Source organism: Oryctolagus cuniculus, chromosome 7 (assembly GCF_051225735.1).
Source record: "Oryctolagus cuniculus isolate XC-2025 breed Fujian yellow rabbit chromosome 7, ASM5122573v1, whole genome shotgun sequence".
Lineage (NCBI taxonomy): Eukaryota > Metazoa > Chordata > Mammalia > Lagomorpha > Leporidae > Oryctolagus > Oryctolagus cuniculus.
This window is the reverse complement of record NC_142873.1, coordinates 10,598,887-10,619,878: the sequence shown is the minus strand read 5'-3', so window position 1 is coordinate 10,619,878 and position 20,992 is coordinate 10,598,887. Positions and strand designations below refer to the sequence as shown.

Genomic DNA, 20,992 nt, shown 5'->3' with positions numbered 1-20,992 from the left:
GCCGCGAGGCGCTCCTCCTGAGGTCTCCGGGACCAGCCCAGTTTGGAGAGGGTGAGCATTTCAAGGACGCGCCGCGTGGGAAATCCTGCCACGCCGCTCCCAGGATAATCTCCCGCAGATTTATGACCAGGACTTGGGCGACTTCCCAGTGCATCCCAGAACACGGCTCTGCAGTGTGCGGACAAGGCTGCTCATGTACCCAGCGGATTCCGCCGCTGATCCAGGGAGGCACTGAGCAGTGTGGAGACCCTTCCTGGAACTGCTCTCTCCCCCAGGCTCCGGCTACGTCCCACCCTCGTGGGAAACAACATGGTGCCGCCCTCCAGGCTCAGCTGGGAGCAGTGGCTGTGCCTAAGCTCTGAGCTCCTCGCTCTGGGTCCAGTTCTGCTGACTTCTCCAACACTCTGCCCACCCCTGCCCAGGAGCAGACTCCCCGACCCTCATCCACCCCCAGTGCCCCGGCCCCCTGTCCACCCTGGGCCTACTCCTCTCCTCCCCTCAACCTCGTCCTCCCCTGAACTCTGTCTACCCTGCACCCTGGGACCCGTGCTGAGCACACAAGGGCCTCTCTGGACCCAGACATCCCCAGCACATGAGAACATCCACCTCCTGAGAAACAGAGGTGCAGTTGGAGGTCTTTCTGCATGCTTACCCCGCCCCCAACTCCTGTGCCAGGTCTCACCCTGGGCTCTCCTCCCCCTTCCCTGCCCCCTCACCACCCCTCCCCGCCCATGGAGGGCCACGTGCCAACAGTCCGCGCCCCAAGGCACTTTTCCTTGGCTCACCTGTGCTATTCTTTTCCCTCTATTGAATTTCCGAAAGAGCAACAGGCACACACTGCCCAGCCCCGGGTCCCTCCCAGCCTGCATCTCTGCACTCTGGCCCTTGGAAGGTGCCTTTCCCATCACTCCCCACAGGGGGCCTCACAGCTCTGCCCTCAGTGGCCTGCCTTGTTCCCCCTGGGGGTGCTGAGCTCAAACTCCAGGACAAAGCCAGCTCCCAGCCCCAGGTGGAACTCACTCTCTCCCTCCCTCCTTCCCTCCCTCTCAGGACTCCCATTCACATTTTGGTGCAAGGAGACCATCTCCTGTGCACCTTTTAATATTGCACAGCACCCAGCACGGGGCCCTGCAGCCGTGTGGCGGTTGCTCGCAGGTGCACGGCGTGAAGAGCACGCCTCTTCCTCACGGCCCACCTCAGGGCGCTGGGGACCCAGCCTCACCCTCAGCATCCTCTCAGGCTGCTATCTCCCCTCCCTTCTGGGCACAGGGGAGTTCGATGGTTTAGAAAGTTCTATTAATAATCCCCTGGCTTGGGAGCAAGGTTGCCTTTGATATCAACAGTTAATGCCTGATCTATGGGGGTGCTACCAAGGGCACAATATCTATAGTGGCTGCAGACATCTGAGAATGTTCTTGGCATTTAACATCTTGTCCACTTCCAGAGGGAAGCCGGCTGCCTCCGAGGAGCCCGTGTTAACCACAGACAGGGAGGGGACGCAGGGGTTTGCCAGGGGAGACGAGGGAGGCTGTGGTCAGAGGAGTAGGAATCCCTCAACCCTGAGGCTGAAGGACATGAGGTGCCTCCCTGGGATTTCAAAGATCTCAGCGGAGGCCAGAGAGAGAAGGAGAGAAAACGCTGAGCTCACCATGCAGGTAGCAAGCCAGGGAATCCTCAGCTCCACGGGGAGCTCAAGCCGAGCATGCTAATGATTGGAGGGGACAGGCCAGGGCCAGGCGAGATCTCAGCCGTAGACGCCGGAGCGCCCCCAAGGCTGCCCCTTGCCTGTGGAGAGGAAGCCAAGCCCCTACTCAAGCTCCCCCCAGCACCCAAAAGGATTCTGCAAACGGAGCACTTGGTTAGCAGCCTGGGGTTCTGGGGTGAGGGAAGGCTAGGCACTCCCACAGCTCTGAGCAAGCCAAAGGGGTCTAGGGACATGGCCGCTGCAGTGAGCGTCCCCCCTTACCAGGCTGACCCCGAGAAGCCCCTCGGTGACATGACCACGCCCTGCACCTCCCGTCCGCCTTGGGCACCAGGCAGGGCTCACAGGGCTTGGTCCTCATCTAATCAACCCCCACCAAACAGGAAGGATTCTTGGCTGAGGCCCAACGGGAGGACCCTGGACTTCCAGGAACAGAAATTCTATGAGCAAAATGACGATTTCCACACTGCAAATACAAGAGGGCACGGCACCTGCCCCATCCTGACAGTGCCCGTGCAACCACAGTGCAGAGGAGCACAGGGTGGTGGCTGGGGGACAACGGCCAGGACGGAGGCCGCGGGCTTGCACAGTGGTGCTGGGAGGGGTGTGTGTGTGTGTGTGTGTCTGTGACTGTCTGTATGTGTGCCTATGTGTGTGTGTCTGTGCATGTGTGTCTGTGTGTGTCTGTATGTGGGTCTGTGTGTCTATGTGTGTGTCTGTGTATCTGTGTTGTGTGTCTGTGTATGTCTGTGTCTATGTGTGTCTGCATGTCTGTGTGTATGTTTCTGCATGTGTCTATGTGTGTGTCTGTGTCTGTGTATGTGTCTCTGTGTATGTCTGCACATGTCTGTGTGTGTGTGCATTATGTTTGGGTATGTGTGTATCTGTGTATCTGTGTCTCTGTGACTGTGTGTATCTGAGTGTCTGTGTGTTGTGTGTCTGTGTGTTGTGTGTATCTGTGTGTGTGTCTGCCTGTGTGTGTGTCTGTGTGTTGTGTGTGCATCTGTGTGTGTCTGCTGTGTGTGTGTATCTGTGTGTCTCTGTGTGTGTTGTGTGTGTGCGTGTCGGGTGAGGCGTTCACCGGACAGAAGGAAGACGATGGGTGAGATGCAGCAGGTGCAATGATCAGGATACATACAGCAAACCCCAAAGCAAGGCCAAGGCCCTACACAGCGAGCACACCACGCACAAAAGACCCGCAGGAAGTCATGCTGGTGGTGACCGCCGATCAGCTTAGGATCAAGCTTCCTTTCTGTGGGGAGCTTCTCCGCCCACCTCTTTTCCGTCTTATCTCTGAGTAAAGACAAAGTTGGTTCTTAATCATCATCAGTCTGTCACTGTCAGTTCTCCATTCCTGACAGCTAACAGTACCACACAGCCACCTTCCAGCACCCTCTAAGAAACTCTACCCTCTGTAGTCTTTCCGTGCTAAGTCCCCTTCCCCGAGAAATCAAGAGACACTGTGCGAAGATCTGCTTTTTTTTTTTTTTTTTTACCCTGGGTTTGGGGCTCCTTGAGGGGAGTGACCATGTCCTGATGAACTTTGCATCACTCAGTCCACGTGGTGTGTGCTCAGTACAAACGCTGAAAATAGAGAGGACCAACCAGCACATCAGCGAGTGATTCCATGACACAGGCAACTGTGCAAAACCAGAGGCCCTGGCCACGAGGACTGGAGCTGCTTCTTGACCCAGAAAGCCCTACAAAGCCTTGCAAATAAAGAGATTCAGATCTCGAACCCCCTTTGGGAAAAGCTGCAATCTGCCCAGGCAACCAAAAACATGCAAAACCGAAAGCCACCAGGAATCCGAGAGCGGTCACAAGGAGGCGCGTGTGTTTCTGTCCACCCAGAAAGGACAGTCATGGCCACATGTCCGTGACAACCGCGGTGGCCCAGGGAGGAGCTGAGATGTCATCTGCCCACAGAGGATACAAGAGCTGTGTGTCTGCTTCTCACAGAGGCTGCCCAGGATCAACCTCCATGCTGTCCTAAGTGCCCAGCCAGAGGAGACCCCAGAGATAACAAGCTGTGAGTATCAGGGTTTGCGAACAAGGCGTAGGACATGGGTGTGTAAATACGCCATCATATGAAGTTAGGCTGGCTGGAATTTCTCCTGCCACAAGCCATGTGCAGAAGGGGCAGCAGCCTGCTAAGGATGCCCGAGGCACAGGCGACACACTTGGGAACCAGAGCTAGCAGGGAGGGAAGAGGAGTGAACAAGGGAAGGACTGTGTGCAGAGGGGAAGCGGCTTCCACGGGAGGCTGCGTGGCCGTGCCTTGGGCTCGCCAGAACCATGCTGAGCCCTGACCTTAGAGGGAGGGAAGAGGAAACGGACTTCGCCCCAAATCAGCAGCAAAGTGACTTGAAAGAGCAGGTGCATCCACTTCAGAATTCCTGCATCTGATCTCCTAGTCACAGGACTTAAGAGCTTCGTTCTGACAAACATCAGCAATGAGCCCCAGAGTCACCGGCCAGAAACTAATTTCTTATTCATAATTCCTCTTAGGAGCCTCTATATAAAAATGTATTCAGGACACAATTTATTTCAATGGGCTTCGCTTCTTGTCAAAAACAAATTTAAATCCATAACTTCCAGAATAAACTGTTCTTGATTATTTAAGTGTCCAAGTCTAGGGCTTGATCTTAAGGAGTTTAGCAATTAGAAGAAATCTAGTGCAAAAATACCATAGAGAAAAAACAGATCAGCTGTGCCCTCAACGGCCCAGAGACCCCTGGGTTAGAACACCGGCTACTTTCACTAGAGAAAATGAAGAGGAAAGGAGTGTGCATCATAAAGGAGCTCTGGAGGTGGGCGTTGTGGCGCAGGGGGTTAAGCAGCCACTTGGCACACCTGCATCCTGTATCGGAGAACGTGGTTCAAGTCCCGGCTACTCCACACATCTGATGCAGCTTCTTGTTAATGTGCATCAGAGGCAGCGGATGACAGCCCGAGTGCTTGGGTTCCTATCAGCAATGCGGAAGACCCGTGTGGAGTTCCTGGCCCAGCCCCAGCTGTTGAGAGCATCTGGGGCGTGAACCAACAGATGGAAGATCTCTTTCTCTCCCACTCTCGCTGTCAGCCTGCCTTTCAAATAAATAAATATGCCTCTTTCTCAAAGAAGGAGACCTACATTGTCAATATGCATATCAGAAGCAGCCATCTATTCCCTGTTCTCCACCGGGAACTCCAAACCTGCTCGCTTCAGACCCACACAAGCACAAGACAGCGGGCAGCTGTACATTCGGTTTGCATGTACAGGTCCAGAACACCTGCTAGGGACCAGGAACAGCAAGCTGGCACAACAGCCTCACTTGTCAAGTGCCCAGGCTCCCTGGGGGACACTAAACCACAAAGCGAGATGGTGCACACCCCAAGCATCACAGCACGGCCTCTGGACACCTCTCCAAGCTGGGATGCTCCCCTCCCTCCCCTGTGATATTCTGAAAGAGAACCCATTCATGGAAACTGCCTAAGCTTCCTCTGTGACAAAGACATACAAGAAAGCAAAGACCAGGTGGCCAATGGGATGTCATCAACTATACTCCATGTGACACCACCACCAGAGAAATGAGGAAGTGGTTTGACATGGTGTTCTTTGGTTCCAGGAGAAGGTGATTCCAATGGTATAGTTAGTGGCTTGAAGTTGACCCTCAAATTTGGTGAAATACTTTATGCCCATGAACAGCATAGTCAAAGAGGCATTGTTTGTAGTAGCAAAATACCAAAAGCTACCCTGAAGTCCAGGATTCTAGGAGGGATTAAGAAATCCAATAGAATACTACACAGCTCTCAAGTAGATGATGAAGACTAAAACAGGATAGTCTCCAAACACACAGTTAAAGTTAAATAAAAAAAGAAAACCAAATGCAATATTCACATCAGAGCAAGTGTGCACAGAAGGCCAGCTCCCATTCTACAGAAGAAAACGGGACAGGTGGGCATTGGGTGCAGTGGTGCCATGCTACTCGGGACTTCTGCATTCCCCATCAGGGGGCCTGGTTCAAGTCCCAGCTCCTCCACTTGCAATACCCCTCCCTGCTAATGCACACTCTGGGAGGTAGCAGATGATGGCCCAGTGACTGGTCCCTGCTACCCAGGTGGGAGACTAAGTTCCGGGCTCCTGGCCTCAACTTGGCCCAGCTCTGGCTGTTGTGAGCATTTTGGCAGTGGATGGAAGAGCTGTCTATGTCTCACTGACATTCAAATAAAGTGAAAAATAAATAAATAAGAGACTGTTTTAAAAATTAAAAAATTAGGGGCCAGCATTACGGTGCAGTGGGTTATACTGCCGCCTGTGATGCTGGCATCCCATCATAATTTGAGTTCAGGCTGATCTACTTCTCATCCAGCTCCCTGTTAAGGTGCCTGGGATGCAGCAGAAGATGGCTCAAACATTTGGGCCCCTGCCATTCACGTTGGAGACCCAGATGACTTCCAGGCTCCTGGCTTTGGCTGGGCTCTGTCCTGGCTGTTGCTGCCATTTGGGGAATGAACCAGTGGATGGAAGATAACTCTCTCTCTCCCCCATCCTCCGCCCCCCCATGTAACTCTGTCTTTCAAATAAATACAAAATATTTTTTTAAAAAATTAAACAAAAAGAAAATGAGAGAGCATACCTACACGTAGACTTAGACAAAAGGTCTTCAAAAAGGTTGTTGAAAATGTGTGTGTGTGTATATATATATATATATATTTAAAGGTTCTATTTATTTATTTGAGAGGTAGAGTTACAGACAGAGAGAGGGAGAGATAGAAAGGTCTTCCATCCACTGGTTCATGACCCAAATGGCCAAAATGGCCAGAGCTGTGCCGATCCAAAGCCAGGAGCCAGGAACTTCTTCCAGGTCTCCCACACAGGTGCAGGCTCAAGCACTTGGCCATCTTCTGCTGCTTTCTCAGGCCACAGCAGAGAGCTGGATTGGAAGAAGAGCAGCTGGGACTCAAACCAGAGCCCATATGGGATGCTGGTGCCGTAGGCGGAGGATTAACCTACTGTGCCACAACGCCAGCCCCACGGAAAATGTATATTTTTAAAAAACTATACACGCATTGCAAAAATGTTTGCCCCGTAACTTATCTTTTCATTCCATTTTTTCCACACAGACTTTTTAAAGCACCCTCCTATGAGCACAGGCTCTGTAGGGGACTACATGAGAACCCAGCGTGGAAAAGCCTACAGTGGGGACACTTGTCACCACATACATTTCTGGGTGACATCCTTCCACGTGAGCACATCACTTAATATCTGATGTGAGTATTTTCATGAATGTGTTCAGCAAGAGCTTTTAAAATGCCTTTTCAAATGTCAAGCACTGCGTACAGTTCGGGAGATGGAAGGGGAGACGAGACGCTGCCTTTTCCACGGAGAACGAGGGAGCAGACGGATGGACTAGTCACGCCGTGAGTTAGGATTGTGTCATGGAAAACGAGAGGAGGCGGCCACCAACCCTGGCTTCGGGGATCATTCTCCACGGGCATCTTGTGAGGTGGCGTCGGCAGCCTTGTTCCAAACTCCCTTTCTGAGCAGGTGCACATAGCCAACAGCCAGGAAGGCGGAGACGGCGTGCGCCCAGGGCTGCCATCTCTCTCTCTCTCTGGAGTCAAGGTCGGCAGGTTGAGCAGCGGAGCCTTCGCTAAGATTGGGCTCCTCGGCGCTGACACAAACACGCTGCCTGCATGCGGGCTGCTCCCCACGGCTCCTGGGGGACTCGGGGTCAGAGGCAACCCTTGGGGACATGGAGCCCACGATTCTGCAGCGCTGTGGGCCATAAAGCCTCCTGCTGCTGGCCGTGTGTCTCCTGCCAGCACTGATGGGACCAAGACAAGCTACCTTGCAAGCAGGAACCATATCAAACCTTCCCCAGTTCCTGACAGATCAAACTTGGCTCAGCAGGATTTGTTGTGAGCTTTCTTTTTTGTCTAGCACCTTCTGTGACCTAGTCCTGAGCCGGCATTTGCCATCATCCCCAGGTCAGCCACGCACATTTACATGTGGCCCAGAAAGTAGAACAAGAGAGAGCGCCCAGGCACCGCCCCACTGCTCCTGGTCACAGCCGCTGATCTCGGCATGAGATGAGGCAGAGTCACGTGAACGCACCCACCTCGCCTACGCACAGCAGGAAACCTGGGCAAGACCTGAGCCTCTGTCCCTCCCACCTACAGTCAGCAGGTGAGCAGGGGCCAAGTGTCAGTTACACCTGTTTTTAGACATCTGCAGCCTAGGCTGCCTCATGTGCACAATGGCCAGACTGAGTGAGCCTCGGCGATGGAACCATGGTAAGTCTCAGAGAGCTAAATACCCCTGAAGCTTACTCAGTGAGTCCTCTGGAAGACTTTAGCATTGAAAGTAGGTTTGGGGGCCGGGGCCATGCTCACTTGGTTAATCCTCCGCCTGTGGTGCTGCCATCCCATATGGGCACTGGGTTCTAGTCCCGGCTGCTCCTCTTCCAGTCCAGCTCTCTGCTATGACCCGGGAGGGCAGTGGAGGATGGCCCAAGTGCTTGGGCCCTGCACCCGCATGGGAGACCAGGAAGATACTCCTGGCTCCTGGCTTCGGATCAACGCAGCGCCAGCCATAGTGGCCATTTTGGGGAGTGAACCAATGGAAGGAAGTCCTTTCTCTCTGTCTCTTTCTCTCTCACTGTCTAACTCTATCTGTCAAATAAAAAATAAAATAAATAAAATCAAATCAAAAAAAAGAAAAAAAAAAGAAAGTGGGTTTTGAGGGGCGGTGCTGTGGCATAGTGGGGAAAGCCATGGCCTGCAGTGTTAGCATTCCACATGGGTGCCGGTTCAAGTCCCAGCTGTTCTACTTCCGATCCAGCTCTCTGCTATGGCCTGGGAAAGCACAGAAGATGGTCCAAGTCCTTGGGCCCCTGCACCCCTGTGGGAGACCTGGAAGAAGCTCCTGGTTCTGGCTGTTGCAGCCATTTGGGGGGAATGAACCAGCAGTTGGAAGATCTCTCCCCCCTCCCAACCCTGTAACTCTGCCTTTCAAATAAAATAACAAAATCTTTAAAAAATGGGTTTTGTCTAGATGTGTTATCTTTTTTTTTTTTTTAATACATATACAGACTACCTCACTGGAACTGAAGACAAGTTTTACTTTTCCCATTTCTGGAGCTCGTTCACACCCATTTCTTAGTCCTTCGAAACTTAAAAGCAGCCACTGCAGACCCTTCGCGGCCCATCTCACACTGTTTCCTACCGACTCCCCCTCACCTCCGTCGCTGGCAAGAACGCCCTCTTCCCTCGGCCCTGGCAGGTTGTGGGTCTGGTTCCCATCACCTACAGGATCTTCATTCTGGCAACTTACTACTATTTATATCACAGGCATTTGCACCACGCATATTCCAAAGAGCAAAAAGAAAAAAAAAAAAAAAGGAACCCTCCGGACACAAGCTGTCAGTGCACAGTAGCCGAAGCATGGCCAGACCAGGTCATGCTGTGTTTCTCCCCCGAGGGCCACTGGCTTGTGACCAAGCGGTTCCTAATGTCAATTAGGTGAGAGACTCAGATACCGCTCACAGGCGAAGTGAGAGCCTTTGATATGAAAGGACGCTCAGGGAGACATCCAGGAGAGCGGAGACAGGTTCCCACTGTTCCAGCCCAGGCAGACCTCTCGCAGTCTTGCTCCAAACCGGCCAAGTTCCCTCTGCTTCGCCTGCAGCCAGGCTGAGCTGAGGGGTGTGTGCACTCTGCCCTTGGAGGCTGTGACCCAAGACATCTGACATTGTTCACACACAGGACACCTCTGCGGAGGAGCCCAAGAAGTCTTTTCTATTTTTAAGGTTTATTTTATTCATTTGAAGGCAGAGTTAGAGAGAGACAGATAGAGTGATCTTCCATCTGTTGGTTCACTCCCCACATGGCTGCAACTGCAGGAGGATGGGCCAGCCTGAAGCCAGAAGTCAGGAGCTTCTTCCAGGTCTTCCACGTGGGTGCAGGGGCCTAAAGACTTGGGCCATCTGCTACTGCTTTCCCAGGCCACAGCAGAGAGCTGGATCAGAAGTGGAGCAGCCGGGACGCGAACCGGCACCCATATGGGATGCCAGCATTGCAGGTGACAGCTTAACCTGCTGCGCCACAACACCGCCCCCTCCCCCCAAGGAGTCTTATCTTAAAAGGCTGGCTTATCTCTGGCAGGTGTGCCGCAGGAGTTTCCAATCACGGGATGAAGCTTGCATCCAGTCACCATCCACAGCTCCGGGCAGTGCTGATCACACAGGAGTCTGCCCAGCTCCTGTACAGCTCTGGTTTTCAATGACGCACCATTTGCAAACTTAAAAAGCCAAGGGGTAGACATCTGACGCGGCAGCTAAGACAGCACGTGGGGTGCCTGCACCCCGTATCAGAGCACCTGAATTCAAGTCCCAGGTCTGCTTCCACTCCAGCTTCCTCCTATTGCATACCCCGGGAGGCAGCAGGTGATGGCTCAGAGATGGGTCCCTGTCACCCACACAGGAGACCCAGACGGAGTTCTGAGCCCCTGGCTTTGACCTGGCCCAGCCCTGGCTGTTGCAGGCATTTGGGGAATGAACCAGCAGGTGGGAGATTGTGTGTCTGTGCCTGTTTGAGAGACAGGCAGAGACAATGTCTTTCAAATAAACTGTTTTTTAAAATGGAAACATTTTACGTAATGGTTGGTTGCATTTCTGATGCCTCCCTAAACAGGAAACTTCACAATTTGGAATCCATCCTCCAGAATTTGAAAGTAGCTGCCGCAGGGGCCCGCACTGTGGCATAGTGGGTAAAGCCGCCAACTGCGGCGCTAGCATCCCATAAGGGCACCAGTTCACGTCCTGGCTGCTCCACTTCCGATCCAGCTCTCTGCTGTGTCCTGGGAAAGCAGTGGAGGATGGCCCAAGTCTTTGGGCCCCTGCACCCATGTGGGAGACCCGGAAGAAGCTCCTGGCTCCTGGCTTCTGATAGGCACAGCTCTGGCCGTTGAGACCATCTGGAGAGTGAACCAGCAGGTGGAAGACCTCTCTCTCTCTGCCTCTCACTGTGTAACCCTGACTTTCAAATGAATAAATAATCTTCAAAAAAAAAAAAAAAAAAAGAAAGAAAGAAAGTAGCTACAGCAGCCCCTTCATGTCCCACCTCACTTTTCCTTTCCTAACACAAGTGCACTGTTTCCTGCAGACTTGGCTGCACCCAGACAGGGGCAGGGGACACTGCTCCTTCCCAGGACCCCAGGACCCCGGGCCCCTGATGGTCGGTTCTCAACGTCTCCCTTCTTAACCGAGTCGTCCCTGAGATGGCGCTGCTGTCTCCCCCGCCTCCCCAGGTCGGCCGCCGGCCACCCTCCTCACAGGCCTCTCCCAGCTGCTACTCAGGGAGCTGAGCGGCTTCATCTGCTGTTTTCTGGGCAACAGGCAAGAGGCGGCCACTGGAAGGTGTGTGTGCCCCAGGGTCACAGGTTTGTCACGTGGAAGCCCAAGCCCTGGTTTTTCAGATGAGGAAATGCAGGCTTGGCTTGGCTGGGGGTGGGGGTGGGGGGCAGGAAAGACAAGGGATGCCTGTTTGGGTAACAGGTGGAGGCGCAGCGGCCAGCATGGGGAGCTGCAGGTCACCCATGCTTCTGCAGCCTTGAACCGGGATCCCAATGGTGACGTGCCATGAGCTCAATACACACACACTGGGTTTCTAAGACTCGGGATAAAATGGCATGTAGAATGGAGATTTCTGTCGATTATAAGTTAAAGATGCAAACATGCACGAATAGAGTCTATAATTAAAGTCGAGCTTGCATGTTTTTTACTTCTTTTCAGAGAGTCCCTAGAAAACTCGAAGTGACCTGGATGGCTCACGTTCTGTTTCTACTGCACGCGGACGTGTCAGAACAAAGCCCACCATCGCGATGCCAGGGTATTACTTTGATTGTCACCTCTTTCTTGAAAAGGAAAAAAGTCATGACACAGAGCAGACAAAGCACAGGAAAGGATCAAAGGCTTTGCTGCTATTTATGATCCTGGTGTTACCCCACAGCCCTTCTGCGTTTATAAACACCTGGCTCCAGCGTCTAGCGTCCCAGCGTTCCCTCTGCCGACCTGGAGTGGCCACCACCGGCTGGCTCCCGCTATGCACAGCCAGTCAACACAAGTCCCGCTTCCCCGTTTGCTCTCTGGTCAGTTTTCATCATCCAAATGACCTGTGATCTAACTACGATTTTTAAATTCAAGAATTCAGACAAACGTTCATTCCACAGCAAACTGGAGCTGCCTCTGCAAAGCATAACAAATCCCAGGAAATTATTTTAGGAACTGCTGCTGTTAGCTCACGCCATGGAAACTGTGTCTGTGAAGCACTCCCAAGTTTCCTATCAAAAGGGGTGTGGGAAGACCCCCATACAGTGAGCACCATGTGATTTTCCGAGTCCTTTTGCAAGGTGCAGGTGACCGTGGACCACCAGTGATGCGAGTGAGGCATGAGCCACGCCGTGCAGAGCGCCATCCGGGAGGGGGGTTGGTCCCCAAGCCTTCCACCTACCTTTGTACTTTTCTGTCTGAGCGCTCAGGAGCTCTGCACATTTGGTTTCTTCCTCCTGTATTTCCAGATGAAACCGGCATTCTGGGTGAATGCTGCTCACCTGTTCAAGGTGAAAAGAAAGGAAATCAGCGAAACTTCCGCCATAAACGTCAGGCAGAGGTTCTCCCAGTAGCACCGGAGCGTGCACAGTTCTAAACTGCTTCCAAACTAAAGTGCCCAGCGTGGTCACTAACAACAGCTCTGCCATTTACTTCACAAAATTCTACAAGCCAATAATAACTATTCTCTAAGAAAGAAAAGGAACTTACTACCATAACCCCGCTGTATGCTGTTAGTACTAACTGGGAGGCAACACAACTCTGTAATCCAATAATCGCTCCACGTTCTTCATAGCCCTGGATTTGACTGAAGGAAACACAGGTTTACTCCTCAGAACGTTGCTTTGCTTATCACCTGCACCTGAGGACCATCAGGGTCGGGCAGAGCCCTAAGACAACACATCTGATCTTGGGAGCTAAGCAGGGTGGATCTGGTTAGAACTCGGATGGGAGACAGCCTCGTGTCAAGGCTTCCACAGGCTTCTGCATCTTAGCCCTTTGGAAGCAGAGCAAACCGTGCTCACTTTGACTTTGAACCTGGTGTGCAGAAGCTTTCCAGAAAGATGACAGGGTAAGGGGCAGGGGGGAGAGAAATGCATCACCCCACTCTGCAATGTGGGGGTGCGGGGGGCGGCAGTCTGTAGTCAGGGCTCGTCACCGGCTCTTAAGAGGCGACGGTGCTGTGCACAGCGTCTCAGTCTTGGTAGAGACCACTTTCCAAGCTCTGTTTTCACAAAAATACAACAGTCTCTGATTTTATGCCCCTGCTCCATCTCAAGAAATACCCACAGGATGCGCTAGAGCTGCCCCTTCCGGGGCTTAGCGAGACCTTGGTCCCTATCTGTCTCTCCATCTCTCTCTCTCTCTGCCTCTCTCTTTCTCTCTCTCTCTCTCTCTCTCTCTCTCTCTCTCTCACACACACACACACACACACACACACTTTGTCTAACCAAACCTGTTCTCGTGCAGGAGTACTACTACCAACCAAAGAGAATTACACTTGGCAGGTGCTCTGTATTTGGTTAGCCTGCTACTGGTACAGGTCACCTGTTCCAGCCACCAACAGTTTTCTAACAGGAAAAACCGAATGCTGGGTCCTGCCGCCACAGTCAGCCCCACTTAGCAAGCTGTCGGTCTGTTTGATTAACCAGCCCAATACCCACCAACCACCTAAAAGTTAGATTCTTGATGTCCAGCATGCCAGCTCAGGAATTTCGGAAGGAAGGAAATGACACTGATTTTAAAAAGAAACTAAGCAGTGGCCTCTTTGGAGACGTCTCAGAAACTAAGGCAGCATTGGCCGCTCGCTCCTGCCCGCGGCCACCTTAGCGGCGGGGATCTGATTCTCACCGGGGCAGACCCGCTGCGGCTCCGCGCGAGACCGGGGAGTGCGGCGACCACAGAGCCACCGGCACTGACAACTTCGCCTCAACAGCTCCGGGCGCGGGAGGCCAGGCTGCCACCCGCACACAGGAAGCACGCGTGCGTGCACACGAGCGAGCGCGTCTCGGTCCCGCAGACAGGAAAGCAAAGCGGGCCAAACTTTTCTTTTTAGAAATGGGCTTTTAGATAAAAGGCGGAAATCTTGATTGAGCACCGCGTAACGTCTTAGTGCACCGATCTAACCAACTTCTGGGCAGTGTATCATCTCCTCCTGTGCAATTAAAAAAACCAAAAGAGGACGCATATTTCCAAAAGGAAACTCTTCAGCCAGGCCACTCTCTCACACACTAAAGCAAACACTAAGGACAGCGAGTACCGGGAGGAGCAGCAGAAGCAGTTAATGACAAAGCAAACTCCGGGTTCCCCCGGGACGCCAAGCCTGCGCAGGTGACCGGGACGACACAGCCCCCGGGCTCCGGGCCTGGGCCGCCGCGCGCCCCGCGCGTCTTAAGTGCCCGGGCAAGAAGAGGATCCCGCTTCCAGCAAACCCAGGACGTAAGCGAGGGAGGGAGGAGGCTCCCGCATCTTCCCGGCCCCGGAGTCGGTGCGGCACGCGCCATCGGAGAAGCGCAGGAGCTCGCCAGGCGACCCGGTTCCCTGTCCCGGGCCCCGGCCGGACGGGTGGGTCCCCCGCCACCCCCAGCGCAGCCACCCCCCTCTAGCTCTCTGCTCCCCGGAGCTGGCGCGGAGAGCGCAGCCCGGCAGGAGGGGTGCGCCTCCTCGGGACGTGGGCGACGCGGATCCCGGTGGGGTGGGGGTGCGGGGGTCGCGGGGCGCACTCACGGGGACCAGCAGCCAGCCGCAGCAGGTCAGCAGCGCGGGCGCCCTCATCCCGGGCTCAGCGCGCCGGGGGCCGCCCAGCGCCCGCCGCCTCCGTCCCGAGCGCCTGCGGCTCCGCGGACTCCACCATGGGCCAGGCCGAGCGCGCAGTGGCGGTGGCGGCGGCGGTGGCGGCGACTCCCTGGCCGGCGCCCGGGGCTCAGACTGTCCGTGCACGGCGCGCCCAGCAGCGGCTGCCCGGCGGCCGGAGCGCGTGGGCCGGACCCCTCCGTCCTCGCTCGGAGCGCGCTCGCCTCTCTCCCGCAGGTCCCGGCTGCGCCCCGCCCTCTCGCCCCCTGTCCCCGCCCCGCGCGTCCCCCTCGCCCCTCGCGGCTCCCTCCGCCCTCTCGCTCGCGCTCCTCCGCCCGGCGCCCTCCCTCCCTCTCCTTGGAGCCCGCCCGGTGCTGGCCCCCCCCACCCCCCCGGCCTCGTTCTCTGCGCGACCCCTTCTCTCCTCCTTCTCTGCTCAGGCGCCCCCGCCTCCCCCAGCTTCCCGCATCCCTTGGCCCCCTGACCCCTGCCTCCCTCCCCACTCTGGGCCCCTGCGCGCCCCCTCCTAGCCCTTGTCTCCCACACTCTCAAGTATTGGTAGGAGCAGGTGAGCGGGGGTGGGCGAAGGGCTCCCCCCAACTCGCACTGAGAATTCGAGGGCAGACGCAAGGTGTGCGCCGACCTTGGAAGTGCACCCGCCAGGTTTGGGGCACCTGCGCCTTCCCTCCTAAGTGATTCGCTGAAGGCGCCCGAGAAAGCGGTCAGAAACCCTTGGCTGGGGCGTGGGGAGCTGCCTCGGTAGCCAATGGGGTGGGGTTGGCTTGGGTGGCACTAAGAATTAAGGAGTGCGTGCTGGGGCAGGCGGACTGGGCACCGCCTCGCGGAGGGGTTCGGTTGGACAGAAAGACGCGGGGTTCGCACGCGCTGGGCCCCGCGAAGGTACTGGAAGAAGGCCATTTGCATCGCCGGACTCAGTGGCTGGCTGGGTCCTGGGTCGGGACCCCGCCGCGCGCCCCAGGCGCCCAGCGCCTCCCGCAGAAGGCGGGGACGGAGGCGCTTGGGGGTCTGAAGCCCCCAGGGTGACTCTGTGCCCAGGACTCCTGCCTGAGAGCCGGTGGTTATGGACCAAGCGGAAAAGCCCTGCAAATGAGAAACACGGCAGGTCAGTGTCTGCTGTTACAGCTCTACATGTCTGTTGCATGTTGGCGAGGGAACCGGGAGTTGAAGATCCCTTGTCGCTCTGCACACACACACACACACACACAGAGTCATAATAAGGGGGCCTGTGGTGTAACTTGTTGGAGTCCCGGCTGCTCCTCTTCCGATCCAGCTCCCTGCTAATGGCCTGGGAGAGCAGCATAGGATGGCCCAGGTGCCTGGGCCCCTGCACCCGCATGGGAGACCTGGAGGAAGCTCCTGGCTCCTGGCTTCGGCCTGAGCAGCAGCCATTCATGGAGGGGTCCAGCGGATGGAAGACATCTCTGTCTGTCCCTCCCCGACCCTCTCCCAGTAACTGTATATTTCAAATACATACACAATTAAAATAAAAATGACTTCAAACTTACACGGAAGTTAAAAGAATAAATACAAAGAACCCCATTTTGCTGTGTGTCTAGACCCGGTCGTTAACATTTCCACACGCTGTCGATGGCCTCGCTCCCAGCCTCCTGCCCCTCTCAGGATGGATTCCTGTACCCATGCATCATCTCTGTGTGTCTACCTGCCATCCGCCTCTCTCACCCCCAGGCACCCGCTCGTTCTCTGATGGAGAACTGGTTGTCAGGTGTGCAGCCTTGGATTTTGATGAACAAGCCCTTTCCACACTGTCCTACCCTGGGGTCAGCCCCTGGGCTGCAGGTTGTCTGAGCCCCTGCCCCACAGAGGCACTGGGAGAGCCGGGGTTCTCGGGGTGCAGTGAGCACTTAGCTGATGCCTGCAGTGTGCACAGCATGGCCTGGGTGCAGTGACGTGGGACGATGCGTGTGTCTCTCCCCTCCAGGTGCTCATGGCGCAGTGTGTGAGCACGTGACCTGGGACATGACTGTGATGTCCCTAGCTACAGGCGGACAGAGACAGGAGCAGTGATTCATTTCAAGGGAGGGCCTTGGGGGACAGAAGGTGCGGATGTGCCAGGAGGAATGGCTGGAAGTGGAAACCTCAGCCCAGGCACCTTGGACAGACACGAGGAGCAGGACATGTGGCGAGCGCAGAGGCCTGAGGCCCTGCAGGTCCCCGGGGGGCAGAGAGTCGGAGCAGCTCTGGCATCAACTGTGCCACACCGCATTATCGGGCACACACAAAGCGTCTTCCATCCCCACTGTTGCCACCTCTGTTCGGAATCCCTGTGTTGAGGTGAGTGGGGCACATATTTTTAAAAAGATTTTGTTTAGTTGAAAGGCAGGAGAGAGAGAGAGACAGAGAGAAGGAGATCTTCTATCTGCTAGTTCATTCCCCAAATGACCACAACGGAAGCCAGGAGCCAGGAACTCCATCCGGGTTCCATAGTGGGTGGCAGGGACCCAAGCACGTGGCCATTATCTGCTGCTTTCCCAGCGCAGTAGCAGGGAGCTGGATGGGAAGTGGAGAAGCCGAGACTTGAACCTGTGCTCGTGTGGGATGCTGGTGTCACAGGCAGCGGCTTAACCTGCTGCGCCCCAGTGTCTGCCCTGTGTGCTGGCTCCTGTGGGGAATGCCCCCACTTCCAGGGATTTTCTGCACTTCCTCCTCCTGAGCCAAATGACCTCTTCAGGGCAGATGGGCTCCGCGCCTTCCGCAGCCTCTGCTGGTGGCTGGTGGCCGGGAGCTTTGCTGGGCACTGCTAAGGTGACTCCGTGCTGTGCTCACCTGCCCAGCTGCGGCCAGGTCCTAGCCCTGGGCTCTGCCTCCCCCTCCCACGCAGGTTCCCTGACCACACCTGCACCGGCTCCTCACCTGCCTGTGTCTGGGTTCATACCCTGTGGTCTGCAGGTGCCCTGTGTCCCTGGCACCTCCCATGCCTGTGAATGTCCGGGATTTTGCAGGCTGCACTCTGAACGGGAGAAACCACATCTCTAAGGATGGGTATGTGTTGTCCGCATGGAGCAGACGCCTAGACGTCTAGTGACGCATCAAGGGGAGCCTGGGGTGTTCCTTGTCGGGACAGTGACACTGTGCTGCTACTTCATACTCCTCTGGAAGCGGAAGCCTCTTCTAACCTCCTTGCCCCTTCCAGATAAGCAGTTTGGGTTCTGGAGCCTGACACCCTGGGGAGAACGCAGTGGCTTTGGGCCATGCCCAACACCCCGCAGGCCGTTGTCACTGAATCCTTCTTTTTGTCTTTGGCAAGCCTGAATGTTAGACTTAGATAACAAATTTATTTTCCCTAACCCCTAATGAAAGCTCGGGATATTGGAGTCAGTGTATTTTATTTTAACATTTATTCATTTGAAAGTCAGAATTGAGAGAGAGTGAGAGAGCGAGAGAGAGAGACCTTCTGTAGGATGGTTCACTCCCCAGATGGCCCCAGTGACCAGCAGGGGGCCAGACAGAAGCCAGGACCCAGGAGTTTGATCCATCTCCCATTTGGGTGGCAGGGGCCCACACACTTGGGTCATCTGCTGCTGCTTTCCCAGGCCATCAGCAGGGAGCTGGATTGGAAATGGAACAGCCAGGACATGAACTGGCCCCCATATGGGATGCCAGCCTCGCTGGCAGTGGCTTTACCCACTAGGCCAGTTTTAATTCCTTTCCCCATCCCAGCTGCATCCATCAGGGGACTCAGCAGGTGGCTGGGGAGTTGTTGATGGCGGCGTGCGGCCTTTCTGAGCCTGTGCCCTGGCTGTGGGCCCCGTGGAGGCTGTCACATGACACAGTGTTAGCTCGCAGGCTGTGTGCGTGGCCTCTTCCATTAGACACAGGGCATGAGACGCCGTCACAAGACGTGTGACGCGCTCCTCTGGGGATGTGCGCCATCCAGGTGGATGCAGACCGTGGCCCAGGGCTCCTTCTCGGGACAGGTGGCTGTGTCTGCAGGGTGCAGTTTCCATCCCCAACCCCCCCACCCCCCGCCGAATTCCCACCATAATCGACACTCAAGTGATCCAACCTACTTAGGGCGTGTTCTGTACATGCTGGTGAGTGTGCATGTGATTCTACAGCTGTCAGTCCTGCCTCAGGCCTTGAACCTGCCACAAGGAGCTGTGTCCTGATGGAGGGGTGGGGGTGGGGGAGTCTTCCCCATCTCTGTTTCACCCCTGCGCCCCTGCTGGCTGTCCTGGGCCCCCCAGGTCACAGGGAGCATGGAAAGGGTGATGGGCTGTATTTGTGGGCTCACAGCAGAGGCGCCATGGCATGACGGGTTCTGAGTGGTGCCTTGGTGAGTTCTGCAGGTCTCTCTGGACTCTGCACCGCTGGAGACCTCCCATTACAGGCCCCTAGATGCAGGAGTTCCCCTCTGAATGGGCCCTTGTCAAGTCTGTGGCCTCTCCTTCTCGAGGGAGGCTGCTGCTTGCTAACTGGGCTCTGCAGGCATGGGGGGGGGGAGGGCTCCCGGCCAGCTGCACCCTGTCACCTGTGGGGCCTCTCAGGGTGAGACTGATGCCATTCCTGCCTCCCCCCACATGATGGATCTTGAGGTGGCTTCCCTTGGCGTGAGGGAGGGAGCAGCATCACCCCAACCTCCCCCATGGCAGGAGTGGGGGGGAGGGAAACAAATGGATAGCTTCTTGCAAAGCACACTTGTAGCACCTTGGAGGCCAGCCTGGAGGAGGGTCCTGGGCTGACACTCGCAGACCACGTCGGGGTCACTCTCCTTACAGGCTCTCTGTCATGGGCTAGCACCTCACTCTGGCATGATTGTGATGTGTTGCTACACTGTTGCCAACATTATTAAGTAACTTTTGTCGTTTGTTACTGGGGTGTACTCCTGATGTCCATTCTGTGGGTTTGGACAGACGTGCGACATGAATTCATCATTGTACCACGAATCCTTTGGGGAAATGCCAAGAGTGAGACTGACTGCCGGATCATGTGGCAAGAGCGTGTTTTGTTTGCAAAACTCTACCTACAGTATTCTAGAGTGGCTGTACCCTTCGGCGTTCCAGCCAGCAATGAATGAGAACACCTGTTGCTCCACGGCCTCACAGCACTTGGCCTTGTCATTGTTCTGAATTTTGGCCCGTCTAGTAGGTGTGCACTGACATCTCTCTGTTCTAATTTGCGGTTCTCTGGTGACACATGATGTGGAGCGTCTTTTCCTATGCTGACTCTGCTGGTAAATCTGCAATGTCCCTGGTGAGAGATCTGTTTTGCAAAGATTTTTCCGCAGTCTGTGAGTTGTCTTCTTATTCTCTTATCAGTATCATTCACAAAGCTAAGTGCTTTATTTTAGCAAAGTGCAACTTATAATTTTTTTCTTTGATCATGCTTTTGGTGTATCTGAAAAGTCATCACCAAAGTCAAGGTCATCTAGATTTTCTCTTGGGTTATCTTTTTGGAGTTTTGTAGTTCTAGATTTTACATTTAGGTCTGCGATCTGCTTTGAGTCAATCTTTGTGACGAAGTGTAAGAGATTTGTCTAGATTTACTTTTATTTGCATGTGGATGCTCAGGTGTTCCAGGCTGTTTGTAGAAAAGTCTATCAGGGGAGCTGGCGCCGTGGCTCACTTGGTTAATCCTCCGCCTGCGGTGCTGGCATCCCATATGGGTGCTGGGTTCTAGTCCCGGTTGCTCCTCTTCCAGTCCAGCTCTCTGCTGTGGCCCAGGAGGGCAGTGGAGGATGGCCCAAGTGCTTGGACCCCTGCACCCACATGGGAGACCAGGAAGAAGCACCTGGCTCCTGGCTTTGGATCAGCACAGCGCCAGCCATAGCGGCCATTTGGGGGGTGAACCAACGGAAGGAAGACCTTTCTCTCTGTCTCTCTCTCACACTGTCTAACTCTATCTCTCAAATAAAAAAAGAAAGAAAGGAAAGTCTATCATTGTTCCACTGTGTTAGCTTTGCTACTTTGTCAAAGATCAATTGACCATATTCATGGGCGTCTTATTTCTGGGCTCTCTATTCTGCCCATTGATCTGTTGATTATTTTGCTAATTCTGTTCTGTCTTGTTCATGGCAGCTTTAGGGTAGGTTGAAGTTGAGTCATGCTGTTTCTTCAACTTTGTTTTTCTCTTTCAACATTGTGTTGGCTTGCTGGGTCTTTTGATTTCTCACATAAACTTAGAAATAGTTTGTTGTTACCCAAAATGATTTCCTGATATTTTTGAATGGGTTTGTATTGAATCTATAGATCAAATTGGGAAGAGCAGACCACTTGACAACATTAAGTCTGCCTACCTATCTTTCCATATTCATAGATCTTTCTTTAATCAGATTTTTTAAAAAGATTTATTTATTTTATTTGAAAGGCAAAGTTACAGAGAGACAGAGGTCTTCCATCTGCTGGTTCACTCCCCAGATGGCCGCAAT

The 20,992-nt window shown here is 54.5% G+C and overlaps 1 protein-coding gene across 7 annotated transcripts in view; it reads right to left on the bottom strand.

Annotated features, from left to right (window-relative positions):
• Positions 1-14,825, bottom strand: part of VIPR2 (vasoactive intestinal peptide receptor 2) — a 101,722-nt gene extending 86,897 nt beyond the window's left edge. For 3 of the 7 annotated variants that reach the window (XR_016210367.1, XM_089299468.1, XM_089299474.1), the window contains exons 1-2: positions 14,521-14,825; positions 12,197-12,296 (exon numbers count right to left, since the gene is read on the bottom strand). Coding sequence is in view for 5 of the 7 variants with exons in the window: in XM_089299468.1 (XP_089155594.1) it covers positions 12,197-12,296; positions 14,521-14,568 (148 nt within the window). In the remaining 2 variants the exon portion in view is untranslated. The remainder of the gene's footprint in view (positions 1-12,196; positions 12,297-14,520) is intronic. The other 4 variants (XR_016210366.1, XM_002715014.6, XM_089299473.1 and 1 more) reach the window with 3 other exon arrangements.
• Between the last annotated feature and the right edge of the window lie 6,167 nt (positions 14,826-20,992).